This window comes from Camponotus vicinus, unplaced genomic scaffold (genome assembly GCF_025532165.1).
Source record: "Camponotus vicinus isolate PSW18456_S1 unplaced genomic scaffold, iyCamVici1.0 SCAF_2, whole genome shotgun sequence".
In the NCBI taxonomy this organism is placed as follows: domain Eukaryota; kingdom Metazoa; phylum Arthropoda; class Insecta; order Hymenoptera; family Formicidae; genus Camponotus; species Camponotus vicinus.
This window is the reverse complement of record NW_028141956.1, coordinates 10,853,376-10,875,232: the sequence shown is the minus strand read 5'-3', so window position 1 is coordinate 10,875,232 and position 21,857 is coordinate 10,853,376. Positions and strand designations below refer to the sequence as shown.

The following is a 21,857-nucleotide window of genomic DNA, read 5'->3' as shown; positions in this document are numbered from 1 at the left end:
TGTCGTAAATTATAACAAATTTAGATTCAAGGTAAAAAATTTTGTGATAGAAATAAATAATATAATTTGCAATAAATTTAAATGCATGTTGCTTTAATAATATTTTAATCTGAAACTCACCTAAGATATTTAATAGCGGAAGTCGAGATTCTTTTGTAAGAAAAAAAAATACAATCATAATTAAATTAAATATTAAAAAATAAAATTGAGTTCTCTCGAAGAATTTCTGCTCAAGAGAAGACGAACCTATTTTTGATAAATACGCTTTATACGTATATAATACTGCTTATACCACATATATGTAAATTAAGAAAGACTAAATATATAACGCTTTGATCAGTAACGTGCTAATTACTGACGAGGAGACCACGAGTTCTCAACTCGCGTGTTTAATAAATTCAAAATGGAGATAAACGAAGAAAGAGAATTCCGTGAATCTTGGCCATCCATCTTTCTCTCGTCGCTTTGATCGTCGCGAAATGGCTTTATCTCGCGTGGCTAGAAACCGCGCAAGAGCTGATCTCGCACGCGAGTTGCAACGATGCAGTTGCACGCGTATCATTGCACTCTCGGATCAAGCGGCTCGCAGAGATACGAACAATTTAAGCCAGACGAAACGCACTCGTGTTGCTCGCCGATAAAACGTTCAGTTACGGTCGCTGACCTGGGCTTATTAATCCTTTGACGCGCCTTTGGAGGGTCCAATTTTCAGAGTTCTTCTACTTAATTTCCTTATCGCGGGTTTAACTTCATAGAGCGCATCAAGATTCTTTAATTTAAAAAGTTAGAAATAATTGTGAGATAAAAATTATATTTGGTTTAATTATTTAATTAAAATTATTTAACATTTAATCGTTTATGATGCTACTGGTATTTGAAGAATATAACAACTATCATTTAAAATATTTATCAATATATTGGATACTATAAGACTAAAAAATTGTAAAAAGAATGATGGAAAAATATATATATCATACTTATATTTTACGACACTGTGTATTTTCATGATGAATCTCTACCAGAATTAATCTCGCATATGCCGTTAATAAAACGTTTCAAGATAAGACCTCATTAATGAGATCATGGAAAATTGTGATATTGTAGTCTAGTCTAGTCTAGTCATCGGCGACTCATTAAATCGCCTACTCGATTTAGTCTACGTCCTGATTTCTAGAAAATCTGAGAAGATTGACCTAACCGACCACAGCAAGGGATGAAATCGGATATCTGCTGATTATGCGACGACTCATTTCTATCTCGTGTATAACGAGGAATAATGCATGTACAGAGTGTCACAAAGTTGTACGAAACTTATTGAGACTGATAATAATTGTGATAAGCACACACATTAATAACCTAATAAAAAGAATTAATAAGCATTGAACTTCGAATAATTTTGATTTGGTTTTATTGAAAGGATAAATTTGATTTGTAAGAAAAAAATTGTATGATTTATCAAAAAGTAATATTCTATTATTTCTGAATATATAAGCAAATGGGATAAGTCGAGGTTTATATGTTTAGCATTTTATTACTATTCTTGTTACCAGTATTAAATATAAAAGGTAATAAAAGAGATAAAAAGAGATATAATAATTAAATAATAATTAAAAAATAATTCGATTTTATATTTACGTATTATCTTGACAATGAGTCTCTTTTCGTCAAGTTTTGCGTCGTATACAGAGACCACCCTATAGAAATAATTCTGTCCGTCGTTGACGACTGCTAGATATGGCGAGCGAGATGGTGGCTTGTATTACGGTTCGCTGATACTACAGTTACGTTAATGTTCGCGACAGAAGGAAACCGAGGAGATGCGAAAGATACAGGATCAAGGAGAGACTGGATGATCATGGCGACGTCCCTTCTACGAGTTTTCACATCCGTTTGGAAGCGAAGCGGATTATCTTGTTTGACGTAATTAATCAGCCTCCTATCCTCCGCAGGATATGCATAAACTAGAACACGTCTGCGTGAACTAAATAAATCGCTTTTTCCCTCACAACTATGACATTCCTCTCGCCGTGCTTTAAAAAGATAAAATAAAATAATTTTCTTTTCATTTGTAAATATATATTATATTAATATTATGTTAATATTATATTCTTATATTATATTAATATTATATTATATATTATATTAATATTAATATTCTTATATAATATTCTTATATATTATATTAATATTCTATTATATCTGATATACGATGAATTCTTATTCTGTTTTTTTTTGTATTGATATCAAGCATTCTTGTAGAGGAAAAAACAAATTATCGAGTAAGGTTCATGCATTATGCGAGAATTAATAAATACATAGTAATATATGGATTCCGCTGTAATAGAGTTCAAACGTCTGTGAAATTCAGGATTTATAGATCATGCGATTCGATATGTGCATTCGAGGAATCTTTAGGATTCACGTGGATCTAATGATCAATATCTATGCTCGTAAACTTTATCGGCGGATCTATAAATCGGAGAACCGTAGCGCCGGCGCGTCACTCGACGCGATGCGAATTCGCGGGACAGCAGCATCGTTAAAGTCAATTTCCGAGCTTCCGTCAGCGACGCACAATGGTGTTGAAGCGAACAAAAGCCCGACTCTTTGAAGATGTATGTGCGTGTGTATCCGTATAGATATATCTGCATAATCTCAAATAAACTAATGAGAGAAAGCCCGTGATAAAAATCTCGGCTTGCTAATTACTTTAATTACTTTATTACCTCAAATAGCATTATATGAGGCAAGTCCTCTTGTACATGTCTATAGTAAAGCTCCTTTAGACACCACCAGTGCAACGCTCCGCTCTATTAACGAGGAAGCGAGTAACGGCATCGTTCGCGCGCGCGAGTTCCGGCTGCGATCTTCGAGAGCCGGAGGCTCGTCAGGAACTCTTCACGGAGCCCACGTTTTACTCCAACAGGAAGTCACGTCGCCGGAAATCGTGTCGCGAAGTAACGTTATCTAGTCGTGCCGGAAGCTGCGATTGGAGGAAGAAAGAGGGAGGAAAGGAAGAGAGAGGTGCAACAGGACAGACGGACGGGGCGTAATTGAGGATTATTTCGTTCTAGTTCTTAATCACCTAAGTAAGCGTAAGAAGCGTCGCGTTTCTGCTCCGAGTGTTATTAATACCTACCTGTAAGAAAATTCTCCTCGACGTTGGCTGCCGGTATAATTAAGTCAAATTGACATTTAGATGAGAAATTAATTGGTAGTAAATTTATGCACGATGTTCCTGCACTCTACCGATCTTACTATTGATCGTGGATTATGTAATCTAAAATTGCAATTGACTTTTGCCATCGCAGCCATCGTTTACATTCGACGTGAAACAGCTCGAGATCGTTTGAAAAGCAAATTAAATTTTCATGTAAAATTTTACTTGAAATTATTGGCTCGTTACACACATGATGGAAAAATCAGTTTCTATCTTTCATTAGCGTTTGCAATGTTAAGTCTGCCAGAATTCGTTAACTTTCGACGTTTATGGGAAAAAAGTTGGCTCCATCGCCGAGGCGAACCTTATAAAGCATTCTGTGTAACGAGACTTTGCGAACATTTTCCCGCCTCAAGATAGCGAGAGATAACGAGCGCAGAACGACTTTGTTGTAATTGCTGTGTCGGATTGGATTAGATGGCAGGATAATTGGATATCGCGGGGGCCCGTCGATAATATAATGCAGTCTTTAAACTCGCGCTCTCTCGTTCCAAGCTCGCCATATGTAACTGTAAATGTCGGTTTTCACAACGACTGGATCGGTAATGAAAGTCGAGCGAGTCAGCCGGCCCTTCCTACGCGCGACGGTTTTATAGTGATCGACTATTCCTGGACGCGGGTCGTCTCGTGAATCAACTTTGTGGCTGAAAATATAGTATACCATACCAGCCCGAGCGGAAATGCGTGCATAGGTGCATAGGTGTACTCTGTCCAACGATGAAGAATGATATTCAACGATGATATTTCAACGAGACGGGTTTGAATTCTAAGAGAGACGAGCAGGCTTATTTTACGGAATTATACTTGACAAGCTTGCTTTACCCAACAATTTAAACCAATGATCAATGATCCATAAATCTGTTTATAGCGAGAAAATTCCATATTCAAGACTTTTCGTCTATTTAAGAATAATATAAACTCGATTTTAAATATACAAGGTCATAAATCTCGAAAGGTGAAAATTTTAGATTAAATTCTAGGTATTTTTTTCATAATTGATTGCCCATTCAACTGACAAGCGGGGGCGAAAGGAAAAATTGAGCGTTCACGTAATCAGATGTTGACGTCACCGCGATGATTTCATCCGTGTTTGTAATGCACGTGCCGTGAAATCGCGTTCGTGAGTAGAAACATAATCATTGCAGGAGCGGCAGTTTTAACCCTTGCCAGTGATTTCACTTCCAGACTATATCTACAACATCCTCGTTTGAATACAACTCGAACAATCTGATGTCGAGAGAAGTAGTTTCAAAAAGTCGGTCTACAAGATTAAGCTTGTATTTTCTCTCTCTCTCTTTCTTTGTATTTCTCTCTCTCGATTGATAGAGCTTAAAGTTCACGCTTAATAATCATGATGTTCGCGATATTCGATTTCTCCACTTGATAAAAATACATGACACGACACAGCATCTGGCAGCGAAGCAAATATTCGCGTAAATGTTTCTCTACGAGCATGGCAGTCGATGATGTCATTTGCCGATCGTTTCGTATACGTAAGGCACTCAGGTTCTAGTCGTAACTATAATCGTCCGGAAAAATTGCGTCACTTCATCACCGTAAAACGTTAAATTCTCACAAGTATAAACTCTTCAATCATATGCCAAATTCTTGTCGTATTTTGCGATAAAATATTTTTATAACTTTGTTTATAAACTATCATATAACGAATATTGATAAGGATTATTTTTTTTGCAAATTATCTCATAAGTTATTTTATAAAAAATAAGGAGATGAGTTTGACTCTTCTGACTTTAATCTTTATTTTTTTACGTTTGTCTAAATTTTGCAGATATGAAGAATTATTTTCTAAAGATATTTTCTTTTATTCGAGAAAAGAATAGAGATGACGATTCAGAAACACTATTTCAGAAACATTATTTCGTATCAATTGATGCATCGCTTTATGCATCTGTTTTATACCGTCGATTATACGTACTGATATTTCGGATACTCGAAGGAATAGATTTATCGCGAGCCGTCTGCGCTTTGTCTACATTATGCGAGCGGTGGGATTTATTTCGCTCTCGAGGCGAAGCCTGTTTCGGTCGTGCAGCACGAGGATGCTGCACCGCGTGCGAGCGCAACTGCGGGGCATGCAAATTTATCAATTTAGCGCCCCGGCATATTCAACCGCATTGCATCATTGCGCCGTAATCGCGACGGAACCGGCGGCCATCGTTGCACATCATTCGTCGTCGTACCAATTTTTCGCATCTCTTAAATTGCGTGAAAATGAATGAAACAAAACTAGGTCAATATATTTTGTCAATATATTTTCTCCATATAATTTGTCAATATAATTTGTCAATATATTTCGTCAACATTTTGCCAAGATAATATACTATTTTTTACATTGCTTTCTTTTTCTCTCAAATTTATGCAATAATAATTCTGCAAAATTTACTTCTGAAACGAAAAATGGCTATTCGTATCCGCAATTATTTTAATGTTACTTTAACTTTTCGTTTTAATATTACCTCTATTTGCTTGAATGTTATCTTTAACAATACCTCCTTGAAATTGTCGATAGTGCGGAATGAATAATCGAGTACCTTTGAGTTTCTTGCTCTCTTTTATCAGACGGCGCCCACTTGTCATGCAAATGCAAACATAGTCACGCGTTCGCTTCCATCCGACCTTGACGCAAGGTAAAATGACTCACGCAGGTGATAAGCGCAATCGAGTTATCGCGCGGTTGTTGGAGCGTAGAATAATTGTGCGGATAAGCGGGGCTTTTCATTTTCTGATGCACTACGGAGTTCGAGTACACTTGCAGCGTGTGATTTTCTTATCACGCGTAGCTTGAGAGATATTGACTCGTCGGATCCTTATTTTACAAAAGCCAGTCTTATCGGATCGTTACGTGCACGCGATATCAAACTTGAATGTCATCTTCTCTGTGAATCATATCTTACATAACTGTGTATATTGTTATATAGAATGATTTCATTTACTTCCAAAGCAGCTTTCGAGTCTGTGTCGCGAAATCCCAACTTTTCTTTTCTCTGAAGCAAATCTCTTCAGGAACAGCCTCGACATTTATTTCTCGGCGCATGTCGGTGAACAAGTCGTTGCCCTCGGCTCGTCCATTCTCGGGTTCTCACGCCCGCGTGTGCGTGATGTCACCTGTTCGCGAAAACAGGTGCCCATTGAAGCGAGAGACAAGATCGTTTCCTCCTCTCGTTTTCCTCGCTTTTTCCCGCTTTGAGAGGGAAAAAAATCTCATCGCTGCTTCGACAGCGTCCTCTTTATTCTCGACTAATAGGCTGTTTGGAAAATGCTTCATCGTTTCTAGACTAATATGTCTAGCTCTTTCGGTATCAGAAACTATATGAATAATATAGCCAGAGACGACCTAGTAGTTGTAGTAAAATGCGAGCTTAAGATTTTCAAAAGTAAAGCCTTTAAATCTGACTTTTTCAAGTCAGATTTAAATTAAACTGAAAATAAAATTACTTGGATAATTTTAAAGCACTGGTTTTAAACTTTGAAAAAAAACGATGTTTTATATCAAAAATAATATTTTATAGATTTTATAAAAATACGTTTTTTTATAAAATAGTTTTATAAAAGTATATAAATAAAAGAATGATTTTATAAAAATATATATTTTATAAATATTGTCATATAAATAATTTATAGTTATATTGAAGAAATTAATGAGATATTCTAACGATGCATAAATTGCAATTTTAGGTAGTGATACTACTCTACCGATGCTACTCTACCGAGAGGACACTCCAGACGTTATTTCTATTTCGAGTACTTCTTCGAGTACTTCTTAGCGCGAACGTGAGTACATCAAATATGCATTATTTCGCATTTTATCCATATTAAAAATCAATCCCTCCACGCTAAATTTCCCTCGATATATCAACGTGAAAATTATTAGAATTAAAAATTGTGCATTTTTTGTTTTCTTAACGGTAGAAATTTATTTAAAAAATATAGTAGAGAATTTTCACACCTTCGTATATTCCATAAATTACTAAATACGATTGAGAAAAAGATCTACTTGACATTATAAGAAACATAAAGTCGGTTAAAGGGTCAACTGCAAGCCCGCCTTGGAAACAGTCCGCGAGCGCAGCCTCGAAATATCTGTGACCGTGATTTGCCAAAGGAAAATCGAGTTCGTTCAGGTGTTTGGTAAAGTCGCGTAACGGGAGCGGATGGAAGCCGATTCAGCCATGAAATTCTTCACGCACGGGAGGGCTGCGGGGTTCTTCAAACCAAGCGGGGATTTGCATGGGAAAGGAGCAGGTTGAATGACTATTATCACAACTCGCAATGGTATCCATCGGCGCTCGCCACGACGAATGCACCTGTAGTTTAACTGCACGCGCGATGCGATCGAGCGTTTCGGTTCCGCCGAAGACTTGGGGAAATATCGCAAATTGACGGGATTGAGGGGATTAGGGGTGTATATTCACTTCCTTTTTAGAGGCGGTTGTAAAATAAGCGCGTCGCGACATTGAAATTATTAAAAGACTAATTATAAAGCAATTATTTAATTTTTTATTTTAAATTATTTATTTTTAATTATTTAATTATTTTATTTATTTTATTCATTATTTATTTTAAATTATTTAAATTATTTATTTAAAATTCTTTTATTTTAAATTATTTAATTTTTTATTTTCAATTATTTTATTATTTAATTTTTACTTATATTATAATTAATACAAATTTTTTTTATTTATAAATAATGTAAAAAATATTACATACATAGAAAAATTATTAAATTATTTTTAAAATATTGAAATAATTGAAATTTTTCGATATAAATATATTCCATTATAATCCTATTACATTAAAAAATAGAATACTAATGAGATTTGGGGATTTTCATCTGATACTTCTCGATATAATCAAATTTTAAATCATAAGTTGTGATCTTATCTATCTACTAGAATATTTTCTTTCCTCCGCAATGATCGGAAATGTTTTTCTGTCATGTTCCTACTTAGTTCTTATCGAATATTCTGAGAGATACGAAGATGCTACGAGATAAATGTTAAATTTCTCCGTATAACTTATCGATATATGGTTAATATTCGATGAAAATAAATTTTATAGATACATATGTATCTGTAAAATATTTTATACATATAATATACATTGAATTTTGAAACTTTGTTTCAAAAGAGACATTATATAACAGGGAATCTTAGCATTAAATGTGCCTTCAATGAAAAACATGGAGAAAGTACTTCTCCCGAAGAAAGCAATTAGCGCTCAGAAATGGTCCAGCAATCGACACGATTACCTATCGGCAATCATGGCAATTCCCAATTTACCGCTTTTTGCGCAATCGATCCACTTTCGCGCACCTCGTGCATAGCCGTAAAAACTTGCAACCTGCTGCCCTCGATGTAACATTAATGACCGGCTACGAGTACATCGAATAGAAAATCACTATTTCAAGCGGTTAGAAATCCGAATTCGCATTTAGGAGGAGGGCTCGGAGAAACGAGAACGGCAGACCGATGCATAGTGAAAGATGCATGGCGCCTCGGGAGGACGATACGAATTGATATACGCGCGCGGCTGGAACCACAAGCGTCTAGAACGGAAGCGAACGGCTAGAACGGAGTAGAGTAGGTATAGCTATAGTCGGCCGTCTGCCTGTAACCTTTGCCTCGCTTTTGCGTCGTGCTCAGTTGCGGCCCGGCGTTCTACTCTGGCGAACCTTTCCTCCGCGTCGGACAAATATTTCTCGTGTCGCGTGACGAGAGTAATATTCATAATCGCGTTAGAAGTACCGGAGATAAACATTATTATAAGTCACCTGTGAACGTTACGTATCGTTCGACATGGTAATCTCGATTCTCCACTAGATATAAACATGACGTGCTCCCTGTCGGCAGGGGTTGATGCACCAAAATAATTTCGCACGAACGCGATCTTGTGCCAATTGTCCGAGCGGTCATTAAACGCAATCGCAAATGTGCGATTTCGCACTTTAAACGCGCAAACGCCGACACGAGCGAAGCTCGTAGTCGTGAGATATACGAGCTTGCGACGTACGCGCGCTAATGAGTCGATGCGTGAAATCGCGCGCGTGAGAAACGCGTGACCGGGGCGCGTCTGAGCGTGAATTGAGATCGAGCTTGCGACTTGAAGCGGCACGAGAGAGATAATCGCTCCTTGAAGCTCTCATGTGTGAGTGATAAACGTCAGTTCCGTGAGATTTTAATGCATGAATGTTTGAATGATTTTGAATTTTAGTGACGTTTTCATCGCTTCTGATGTAAATGTTGCTCGGTAATATTCTCGATCCAACATTTTCCAAAATGTTCTTGCGCATCATTTTTGCGCGTTTTGCTTTAGTCAAAGAAATTAAGTATTTTTCTCTATCACTCAGAGATTTATTGCTGACATCTTCTATTGCATAATAAGTAATAATTATGTTAAAAATACGTATATCTGTGTTGGTTAACGTCTTCCATTCATGCTTCTCCAACTCACGTTTAACTTCGCGATTATCGATGCGATCTTCATCAATTATATTACTCATGCATCGACTTTTACGTTTACGAGCTTAGCGTTGCTCTTAAATGCTCGGCTTCATCCGATTCAATGTTCTCCAACGTTCTTACGTCCGATATCGCGCGCAAGCTTTGTTGTCAAAGACGTGGCGGCGCCTAAAGATAGGAGTACGACGTCGGGTCTGTGTCAGTCAGTGACTATGTAAACGCATTTAAAGCGGATCGTTTCGTTCGCGTGCGCTCTCGTTCCGATTGATCGCGGGTATTTGTGCAACGTTGTAGCGGGCGGATTCGATACAGTTACTTGCTGACGATGATGATGATAATGATGATGATGATGATGATGATCCGGAAGAGACTCTCGCGGGGCGACAAGGATATGCCGGTTTGACTTAAGGAGACGGTTGACTTATCGCGCTAATAATAGCGCAGACTATAGGCGCCACGACACGCGTGACTTAGTAAAATCCTTCGACCAGATATCGAATTGCGTTGGCTTAATCCTTTTAATACTCTCCAGGAACAATGCTCGCCATTGTTCGCTCTTCTCGTCGTTGTACGCTCAATGGAATCGAGCGTCTCGATTCGATATTATTATATAGCTCGATATTTTCGATTAAATTTCTCACAACAGTATTTTTTCCTGATTTACCAGATTACCAAGGTGTGAGAATTGCCAAGGTGTAATTGCTAAGAAGGGCAGATAATGTTGAAAATTTCCCGTTTTTTAAAATTTTTTTTTTTCGAATCTCAGGTTGAATTTTTTATAATGTAATTTTGCTTCGCTTTAATATTATTAAGATTTTTTCTAAAGAATTTTTGAAGGATTAATTTGGTTAGCGAGATAATTCTTCTTCGAAATATATACTGCTCAAAACAATTGCATGATTATTTCGTTCTCTTCAAAAATCTATTAAAGATATTCGATTCTTTAAAACTTTCTACGACATAAAATAGATACATTTATATATATAAATGTAGCTTTTAACTTTTTTTCAATTGCTGGCATTTGATTCGAAGCTACCCAAATTTCTCTTCCAGTGCTCTGTTTCGAGTAGTATATTATTAACTTGTAACTGTGTCTCTCTCTCAGAGCATTAATCAACCGGTTTACCGTCATGCTCTTATTACCGCGAACGGTATACTTTTTCTATCCGCCTCCGACAACCCTCGATTGATCTCTTTTGTGTCGCTTCGTATTTTTCTCGCCGTCGTGTCGCGCGGTTAATGACTCCCGGCTTCCTCCTGGCTGTATCATAACTGAATTTCCGTATCCGTGTTTGCCCTCGCGATCAGGTGAAGGAAAAAGGGACGATGCTGTCGTACATGCTGCCAACGGAAGACAAGCCACCGCCCAGCAGCCAGCAGAACAATTATCGCGCGACCAGCAAGCTGCAGAAGAGCCCTATCGTGAGCTCGTCGCCCAGGAAGTGCGTGGACGCGACTAGAACGATGATCGTCTCCACCAGGATCGAGGATTCGTCCGGCGATCCTATCGTCCGGCACAATTCTCCTCATCCGCCTTCTCGACCGATCGAGAGCCCCAAGCACAACGGCACCGCCGCCATCAACACCGCGAGGAAGTCGACCCTGCACAACGCCAACAGAGTCACCAAGGACGACAGCCTCTACAGCATCGACAGCGACGCCAGTACCGCCGGCAGCGAACGCAAGAACAAGATCCTGAACGGTGCGAAACACGCCAGCTTGAAGAGGTAAGTTGGTTTTTATTAAAAATATGAGAATCTGCATTGGTTAAATTTCAGGTATTCTGTGAAACAATCTTAAACTATTTAAAAATTATTCTGAGCTTTGAATTTGAAATTTGACATTTAATTGAATACATTTCGATGTTATCAAAAAAAATATTACGATTTTAATTTTTCATTAGAATTGTTATATCACGTTGAATTCCGATCGAATCTGGTCCTCAGAACCGAGACATTGTTCTCGTTTCTCACTGGAGCATTTGAGAAAACGTTAAGATTAAATCGCGCGCTCTCTCGGAGCAGATTCTCGATGAATATGCGCCCCGGTTCTACTCTGCCGACGAAAACCCGTAATTATCCGCCTCGCGAATGCAAGCGCACGAGTTCGTCGAGTTTTACATGGCGTGTAAACGTCTGTTTGCGGGAACGGGAAGAAAAGAGAAAGAAAGAGAGAGAGAAAGAGAGACCGTCACCATGTATTGGTTCTATAAGCTGACTTTCGCAACCCGTACGAGACTTTTACGACATTTGTACGTGGGATAGGTCAGGGTCAGCCTCGCGGAGACTTCGACGGTGCGTCGTAATGCACCGAGTGAAGTTTCGTTCAAACGACGTCCCGGGATTGTCTCTCGAGTGCACTTAATAATCCTGACAAGAGACACGGAATAGCGCGAGATGACCAACTGCGAGGTGACCAACTAACATGGAGTAGGAAGAGACTTATTCTTGTCGAATCTAAAATGTTAACTTTGATCTCTTGACATTCTTCGTTACATTTGGGACAAAATAATTATAATAATTGGAAGCCGTAGCTAAGGAAGTTAAGGGTGCGCTGAAAAAAATAGCAATTTTTTACCTGTCGTATAGAAAAATGAAATTTCTCGCTGTATTGATTTTAAAAGTGGATTTCAACACGCAGGCTTTTATCGTCACGATACTAATTACTCAACTGCGCACATATTCGTTTAGCGCACTTAAAAATATCGCGAATTTATTAGTTTCACGGTCGCGTTTATAATTACCGTGTCTCTGATAATTTTATGATATAGCCATTCTTATACATTGTTGTACGTATCATTCTTGTACGCATATGTGAGAAAATTATAAGTATTTCTGAGGGTAATAAAATGAAAGAAAAATTTTGTTTAACACATTTTCTGAATATTTCTTGATGAATAAATTATAGGACAAGACATAATTATAAGTAAAACGCAAATTATAGTATCGAAAATGATACAATATATTGATAATATCTTTTTAATGCGCTTTTGACAAAGAACATTTATGCCAACTTCGTAATAATACTGGCAACGACATTCGAATCATTCTAAAAAGGAGCTGTATGACCTGATCCATTGCCAAAACGCTGTTGCGTACATAGAAAACATCGTTGCGCATTTAGCGTCTATTTTTGCAAATGTATCAGCATATAAATGTTCTTGTGCACGTGCATCTAGATTTTTCTTACTTAACTCTTTGAGACCGTGTATTTTATTCTTAAAGGATATTTTTCTAAAATTTATTTTTAATTTATTTTAACTATTTTTAACAGAAATTTAAATGATATTTAAATTCTATGGAGTGGCAATTATATAAAATATAATAAAACTTTATTCTATAATTTTTCTTTCTAATTTATAAAATTCTATTTTTATTTGTGACGCTTATATTAAGATAGTTAATATTAAAAATTGTATATTATATATTATTATATAAAATCGCAAGAAGCAAAAATTATTATTTTCACTAAGAGAGGTACTAAGAGAAGTTATTAGAACGAAAATTTACTAATTTCTATTTTAAATAATAATAAATGCACACATTATAGAGATGATTTCGTACACTTATTAATTTATTGTTTCATTAATATTATATAGTAAGTATTAGGCCTTGTACATATATAGTAAATATTAGTAAATCTATGAAAAGATTAAATAATAGTCGTTGACGCGAATGTCAAAGCGTGAAGAGATTGAAATGAAAGTGTTTTATATAGCAAACGAGAACCGTGGGATTCCGTAATCGATTCCAGCAAAACCCAGACTATATCCCTCGCTAATCGACTGACGCTTCGGCTCACTGCGTTCGATACTTTACAAGCCATGAGAGTAAAATTATCACAGTCCGGCGCAGCAATTCTCCTGAGATTGAGCAAAAATAGACATTCTAAAAAAGTTTTTCTTTGACTATAATACAGGAATCTCATTGTTATTCCATTTACGCATTCTTGAATTCATCATTTTAATTTAAATTCTTGAATTGATTACAAATAGTTTCATTTTCAAGAAAGATACAATTAATTTGAAATAAATGCATTTGTGTGAAAAATTAAGATTCTTATCATAGTTTAATTTTTAATGAGTTATTATTTCAAATGCACTTTACACTTTTACTATTTACAGAAATCTAGCAATTATGAAGATATTTGGATTAATGTTAAATTCGAAATTTGAAATTAGATCAGTTAAGGAATATGCTGTAAGAGAAAAAATGTTGAGATTGTCTTAGATTAGAAATTGATCGGTATTGCTCTAGAGAAAAGTGAAGTGAAAAATAAGAGGTGTTGCTTTTACGATAAAAGAGACGATACTTCCGTTCTAACGGCCTTCATGGATCAGAGCAAATTCGGAGGTCAGATCGATGGGAGGCTGCCAGCCGGATGACCTCGACCCCGACCCACCTCAATTCTCCATCTAGTTCAGGTGTTACACCGGACCTTCTCCAGTCTCAGGAAGATTATAATAATATTATACCAAAATGCTATCTACCATGATACTTGCTGAAAATTTTCGTGTGATTTTAAATTCAATCGCGTTAAAAAAATTACTTTTTTATTCTAATAAAATTTATATTTAATTGGATAATTTCTATCTTAACTTTGTTCTTTTTTTTCCATCAAGAAACTTAACATTATCAAAGATTTTGAAACAAAATAAAACCGTAAAAAGATCAAATGATAAAAATAAGAGATTTTGAAAAATGTTGTCATATGCTAATGATCATGAAAATATTTAACATAGTCTTCACTATCATTTTTTGATACAAAAATGAAAATGTTATGCAAGTGAAAAATATCTGTCTTACGAAAAAGCTGTCCAGTTTTTTCAGTACATTTGCAAATCTAACACTTGAAACTTAAGTAGCTCTGCATTTTTCCTTCGTATGAGTGGAGAAAAATATTAGAAATCGTATATAATAAAAAGCTCATTTTAGAAAGTTACATAAAAAAATCTTCAAAATATTTTCTTTATTGGAGTTTTGAACAAAAATATGTGATGAAACAAAAATATCCTGGAAGATCAGGAAATTTTTTTACAAGATTTGAATAGTCATCCTAATATTTTCTTAAATATTAATTTAAAATATAAAAAAAGTTTTTTTATACTGAATTAATTAAAAATATTTTGATAAAATACTTTGTCCCGTTGCTAAAAACTTTTTTTAAAATTAAAGCAAAATATCATTTTATTTATATTTTATCTGCGTATATTATCCAAAATTACTTGTCTTATATTAGATTTGTTATTAATGGTCACTTTGTACAATAGTTTATTGCATATATCGATTTATTCTAAATGCAGAAGATGCGTGATGAAAGTACAGAGATATACAGAGATCTATATATATTGCAGGCTCTGCCATCTCACCCATGTGACTTTGACATATTCTAGTTGAGGGACACGGCCGCACGGGGCAGCACCTTACTGCAATTTATTTTAACGCAGCAATCCAGCATTCGATAGTGTATGCAGTTGGCAATATATTTCTCGAATTTTTATTAAAAATGCATTCCTCTAAATTTCTTTAAATATAAAACGATATCTTGATATGATTACTGTTCTCAGTGACAAAGAAAAATAAATTATAATCTAGATACATACTTAAGGAGTAAACAGACTTTATTTTATCTTAATGTTGCCGCAGCGTTGCATTCGATAAGCAAAACAAAAAGAAGACCAACTATTTCTTATGCTGTCTTCAATGCGATAAATCGAGCGATACGATTTATCGATCTCTCACGATGTGGTGACTTAATTGATTCTTTGGCACACACAGCAAACCGTGTCGGGAAATTTATCCGGTTGTGGGATTAACTTTGTTGCAGCGATGAATAATAAGCCACATAAAACCGGTTTGCGCAGCGCTGGTGATCCGCTTAATGCTTTTCTATCTTATTAGTGCGAATGCCTGAAGTAAATGGCGCATCGATGCTATTTGATATCTTTTCGCAAAATATCAGTACAACTTGATGCTTGAACTCAATGTTCCAATTAATGAGTAAATGAAGTGGCATAGAATCTAATCTATTTAATATAAATATAACTCATGAATGACCACAGCGTCTATTGGATGAGACTGTCGACAATTTCTTGGTCGAGGAATCGCTTCCGGAACGAATGGTAAATAAGTATCGCAGTGTATACGGCATAGATTGATCTCGATCATGCTCGATCGTAACCCGATCGCAGAATTTGATTTTGATATCGTCTCCGTGGTCGCCCCTTGCGGTCGCGCGATAGAAAACTGAGGTTTACTATGAGCATTTTTCGCGTGTAGCTAGATGTCGTCTGACCTGTTTCGATCGCATTCGAATACAGAATGCCCGAAATAAATTGAGATACCGTTCAGCTATAATATTTTCTTAAGATTACACCCGAAGAGAAATCTTTCCAATTCGACAATTTTTATTTTTATTATTTGAAATTATTTGAATTTTTTTATTATGTGAAATATTTAGATTATTTATTTATGTAATTATTTCACTTATATCTATGCACATTTTTATTTTTTTTATTAATGAGTCATTATTGTTTAGGGTATCCTTCGGCTCGAGCAAAGGGTCCATGGTGGAAACTCTCGTCTATGAGACACCAGTGCAAGAGGAACCTGAGATCAATCATTTTTTGGACCACAACAGCCGCCTACTTCCTCCTATGATACCTGTGCCTGATACTGAGTAAGTAGCAATCGTATAAAATTATCATTGAAAAATGTATTATAAATTTTTTTGCATTAATATTTGTGTTTCGATATCAAAACTATCGCATATTCTCTGTCTTATTTTATTTTTAAACAATATTTTATATATTACTAAATTGAAATTTAATAGCGATCATGTTAATTTTATGAGAGATACAAAAAATTTTTAGAGTGCACTGTTATATATTTTTCTAGAATTATAAATACAATATAATATGTAACATTATGAATTTAATTTTTGATCTGTATACATTGTGATAATTTTGATTCGAGATAAACGAGAGAATTAATACTCTTCTTAATACATCAAACATGACACATGCGTCGGTTTATTTTCCACGAGCAGATGGGGCTTCTTGTAAATTCGCGTCTCAAAGATTCAATCGCGGAAGTCGATTATCGTAGCAAATTGCATCCGCGAAAGCCGCCCACGCGCGTATGTGACGTGATATCATCCGGCGCACCCGGTACCGAAATAACGCGTATATGTATACGCATCGAGTAATACCAGATCGTGCGGAAATCGATGTTCGTAAATATCGAATCGACTCGACTCGTTAAATCAATGCTGTGCATAAAATCCTCCCGAATTGCATTTCCGCTCGCGTTTAATTCGACATATGTTTATCGTTTAACGTAACAGAATACTAAATACGAATCGACGACGACGCATGCAAAATCGGTATGCATTTCCTAACGCATCTTTGTCTTCACGAAAAAAATTTTTACAGAGAAAGAGAAAAACAAATAAGCTATATTTACGATTTCTTTAATTTTTAAAATAATGAAAAAAGGGAGGCAGTGATACAAAATATGTATGTATATTTCTGCTAAGTAATCTTTCTATTTAGTTGCATAACACATCTTGTCAATTAATATGTTGGTATATAAATAAATTTTATTACAATTTTATTACAATTGTGCCTAAAAATTGTAAAACTTATATCGGATTATAATAACATTAATTGTATTAATATTATTCTTTTGAATGTTGCATGTCGATTATGCTTTTTCGCAAAATCTTCCGATTATGTTCTATGATTGCATGTATATCTTGGCCGCAACCTATATCATGACCTATGTTATAGTAAAAAAAACGTCACAGACGTTATTAGATATTCTTGATCGAGTACCGCCGTTTAACCGGATCAAATGATAATGATTGCGCGATAAGTAGCCGACTATTAAAACATGCGTGGGTGAAGATAATTCTTCGGGAGACACGTCGTCTCCCAGGAATGCAATGACAAATTGTCAAAGATGACTTTGACCGTCTTTCATTATGCTCCTAAATGCGTTTCTTTCAAGCACAATTAATTTCCTAAAAAAAGATCTTTTATTTCATGTCGTATTTTAATTTTCAAATATATAAAAAATACATTCCATTTAATACAAGTAGTACAAATTACATCATTATTCGTGTTGCTTTAGTTTTGCAATAATAGAATAAAGTCAATTTTTAAAAAAACGATAACTACAAGAGCTATACATATATAATTTCCAAAGAATTAAGAAAAAATTATTTAACTATAAATATAAGAGTTTCCAAATATATTGAAAAATTAATGAAAGCTGAAGCATTTAGAATATTTTATTTCTCTATAAAAGAAATGCAAAGAAGAATGCATTGTCGATTAAAATCGGAAGAAATTTGACAGTCCTTGATTTCGATGAACGGGTTAGCGATATTACATGTCATAATGATATTACGTGACGATAAGATTACGATACGAGCGTCTTGAGATAGTAGTTTGATAATGCTTCGCGCAGTTGTTCGATTAGAAGACCATCCGTTCTGATCATACTAGCGCGAGTATAATCTTCCTGGCAAGATACAAAAGACGTAAAGTAAAGTGCTAACTAAACGACTATACTTGTATTTTTTTTTATAACGAATCTATTCTCGTGCTGATGAGATCATCGCGATTTTTTACACGCGCGATTACGTACATCGAAGATTTTGCAATCACGCGCGTGATTCTCACGTTTAAAGCGCATGACCCCCTTCGGAAACTCGAGTCGCATAATTCGCACGGTGAGTATTGCTACTAAATAATTCAGTAAACACGCTTCGACCCTTAGCTTTCCCTTAGTATTTCTCGCTCACTCTGCGCTTTGATATGCATTCGATTTATTCATCGGATTTAGGTTTGCAAATAATTATTTCAATTTAAAATAATTACTATGTTTAATTTGTGAATTAATGAATATTTCGTAACGAATATAAGAAAGTGAAAATATAAAAAATATTTTCTTTCTTATCAAATTGTCGTAAGGAAAATTATTTATTCTTCCCAAATGTAATATCACTCTTTCATATTTTCTTTTTTTGTCTCCAGATCTTTGTTTTATGATATAAAATAAGCTTTTTTTAATTCTTCTTGATATCTCTCTCTTTATGATAATTTGATATTTAAAATAGAGGTTCTTGCATTTAAGGGAGGACATGCGTCTGAATAAAATATTCAAACATACATATTACATAAGGTGGATGTAGAACAAGCGTAACAAACTTTGACAAATTTTGTGGCAGATCGTTCTCTAAATAAAAAATATCACACGAACATAGAACTTATTGTAATATTTACATAGTCACAGAAGATGTAAAATTTTTATAATAATAGTTATAGTAATTTTATTATCATAATAAAATCGTTAATTATAATAAAATCAATGTAAACCATTGATATTTTATATTCTCTTGTTTTGATTTCTCAAAGATCACTTTCTATCAAACATATGATTTGTTTTTACTACAAACTTAGCAAAGTTTTACAACTTCTGTAAGTGTTGAGTGAATAGAAAGTTCATATGATATTTATTTTCCTCAAAATGACCTCCCCAACAATCTCTCAAACTTTGTTACACTCGTTTCGAATCACCTTGTATTTCGTCACGAAAACACCTGTGCGGCTCGAAAAATCGATTCCTGCGAACGATCTCGCGGACAAGACGACAGATGCCGGCACTCTCTCTCTTTTCAAGCGGGTTCACGAAGAGAGGAGCGCCTCTCGTTCAGTTCTCCGAGCGTGGCCGAGTCGCGCCGAAACCAGCCGAATATCGTTTGCGAATCATCGCCGGTGTTTCGCGTGTTAGTGCACTCACACATCCGGTACCGCGAGCAGTTTGCCACCCGCGCCTTTTCTTCCTCCCCCTCCTCCTCACGCCTCAAGTCTCCCTCACATCTTCCGTTGGCGCACGTCTCCTTAGCACACGTCGCGACGTGCGTATACGCACGCTCTCTCCCCCATCTGGCTCCTCTCTCTCGTTATCTCTCCTTCTCTCTCCTTTCTCCTTGCCTCCCCCCTTCCCAATCATTGAGCCTGGATAGCGAGGAACGAAGTGGCAACGTTCAGTACGCTCGTGCCCTCTCGACGAGCACGAAGTCGCGTCGTCGTCGTCGGTCGAGTTTCCCGCGAGGCCGACCCTTCTTGGAAGAAGCGTCGTTTGCGAGAAAGGGACAGAAGGAGAGAGAGACAGAGAGATCGATCGTCCAGGTCCCGTGGATTAAAGCCGCGCGCGACATCCGTCAGGTAAATGAGCGTTTCCCGGCGCATCTTCGCATCCTCGTTTCGGAGCTGCTCCGAAAATCGAAGCGATCGAGAAACCCCGAATCGATCGCACCGATCGGCGCGTTTGATCTCCCTGTATTCGCCGGTGCGGGTGTACGAGGTGTTCGGCAAGGTGCGTACACGCCCAGGGAGGGAACTCGCTCCCCGAGCGAATTTGGGATACACAGGAAAACAGGTTTAAAACGGTCAAACAGCTGTTTAAATTCCATTGTGTTACGAATCACTCGCTTTCGCTTACAATTAAACTCGAATTTCTTCATGAATTTGGAGCATTATCGAGATTCTTTTCGAAATGATATGTGATGAGAGGTCGGCTAAAGATGGTCCCATTAATTATTAATATTTATTTAGTATTCGTATTTCGATAATTGTTTTCAAATTCTATTAAAGTATAATAGAATTTATTGTAAATTAAGTGAAGCCAAGTGATTTTTTTCTTTTAAACATATATTTGCGTAAATGGATTATTCGTTTACTGCCAATTATATATTGGACATCCTGTCAAGAAGCAAGAAATTAATTATAATTTTTCTTTGCTTATTTTTTTTTAAAAGGTTTATTGAACTTTTCCTTCTCTTTACAAGCGCGGATATTATTAGCATTGACTGTAAATTACGCATTGTCTATAGCATTTACGGGTGAAAAGACAGTTTACATAGTTCACACGTATACATAGACAATCGCTGTTGATGTTTACAACATCACTCGACTATATAACTTAACTACAAAATGCAAAATACGGATAAAGTAATAGCTCTGAAAGGACAGTTCCAAGTTTTTCATTTATTACGTTATTATTTCAGACATTAATATTTACATATAATTTTTAAATTTTTAATTAAATCCTACGTTGATCCATCATAATTCGAAAATATGGAATTCAGATTGTAATTTGAAGATGTGTAATTGCATCTTAAATGTCCCTTGCGCCAATTTTTCTTTAAAATATATTTGAAGGACTAGTAGGACTATAATAAAGCGACTTGCAGCCAGTGTATAAGACATTAAGGGTAGATTTTTTTTATTTGAATTCGTGGCGAGTTCATCTTGTATATTCGTGATTATATTCGAACGTCGACTGAAAGGTCGCGTTGTTGCCGATCGAATCGCGTCGCCGGCGTGTCTGTCCCTAATAGCGGACTCACATCGATCTGGTGGGAAGATTGCGAAAGGGACAGGCTACCGGTGTTGTCTACAGGGGTGGACGGAGGTGGAGAACACTGGCGAGCCGACTGTTCGCCAACTAATGAGAATTGAAATAGAAATGCTCGTTCGAGGGGAAACCATCTGGATTTCAACGTCGAAATGAGGAACGAACCGCATTCGTTAGAATCTCCTTGGAACATCCTAGACGTCGTAGCGTCACGATACTATTATCCGTACACAGTAGTATCATCCATCACACCCCCGGAGAATCGAATCTTGCCACGGACAATAGCGAGAGAGATCGATACACGAGCTACAAGTATTCGACAGCTCTCCGGCCGGTATCGGCGTGTCGTCATTACCGGTGAGAGGACACGCGGAAAGAGATGCACATAGATCCTAGCCGATGGTTGCCATAGTAACGGGCCATCTTGACACACTGCAGCCATTCTCCCTGCCGTTTCTCCGGAAACGTCATGCTCGCGCGCCGCTGTGAGAAAAATAGACTCGTCGACCCTTTGGTTACAAATTGACCGTGTTTTTCTCTTTTTTTTTTTTTGGAGAGGAGAGTCTTTAAAGACTTTCGCAGTTGTTCTTATTGTCCCACTGTGCATTTTTTTAATAAGCATGTCGATATCGAGAGAGGCGAATTATCTAATATCATTCGGTTAGAATACAAACGAATTAATTGAGTGATTCGCGTCAAATGAAATTGTGAAATCAAATTGACAGTTTGTTG

At 36.4% G+C, this 21,857-nt stretch overlaps 1 protein-coding gene across 3 annotated transcripts in view; it reads left to right on the top strand.

Annotated features, from left to right (window-relative positions):
* The window catches only part of LOC145967019 (uncharacterized), a 64,993-nt gene that overhangs the window by 18,488 nt on the left and 24,648 nt on the right, over positions 1–21,857 (top strand). The window contains exons 2-4 of one of the 3 annotated variants that reach the window (XM_083091597.1): positions 6,917–7,012; positions 11,008–11,426; positions 16,237–16,377. In XM_083091597.1, coding sequence (XP_082947723.1) covers positions 11,026–11,426; positions 16,237–16,377 — 542 coding nt within the window. In that variant the 5' untranslated portion in view covers positions 6,917–7,012; positions 11,008–11,025. Of the gene's footprint in view, positions 1–6,916; positions 7,013–9,021; positions 9,040–11,007; positions 11,427–16,236; positions 16,378–21,857 lie in introns of those variants that run through there. The other 2 variants (XM_083091596.1, XM_083091598.1) reach the window with 2 other exon arrangements.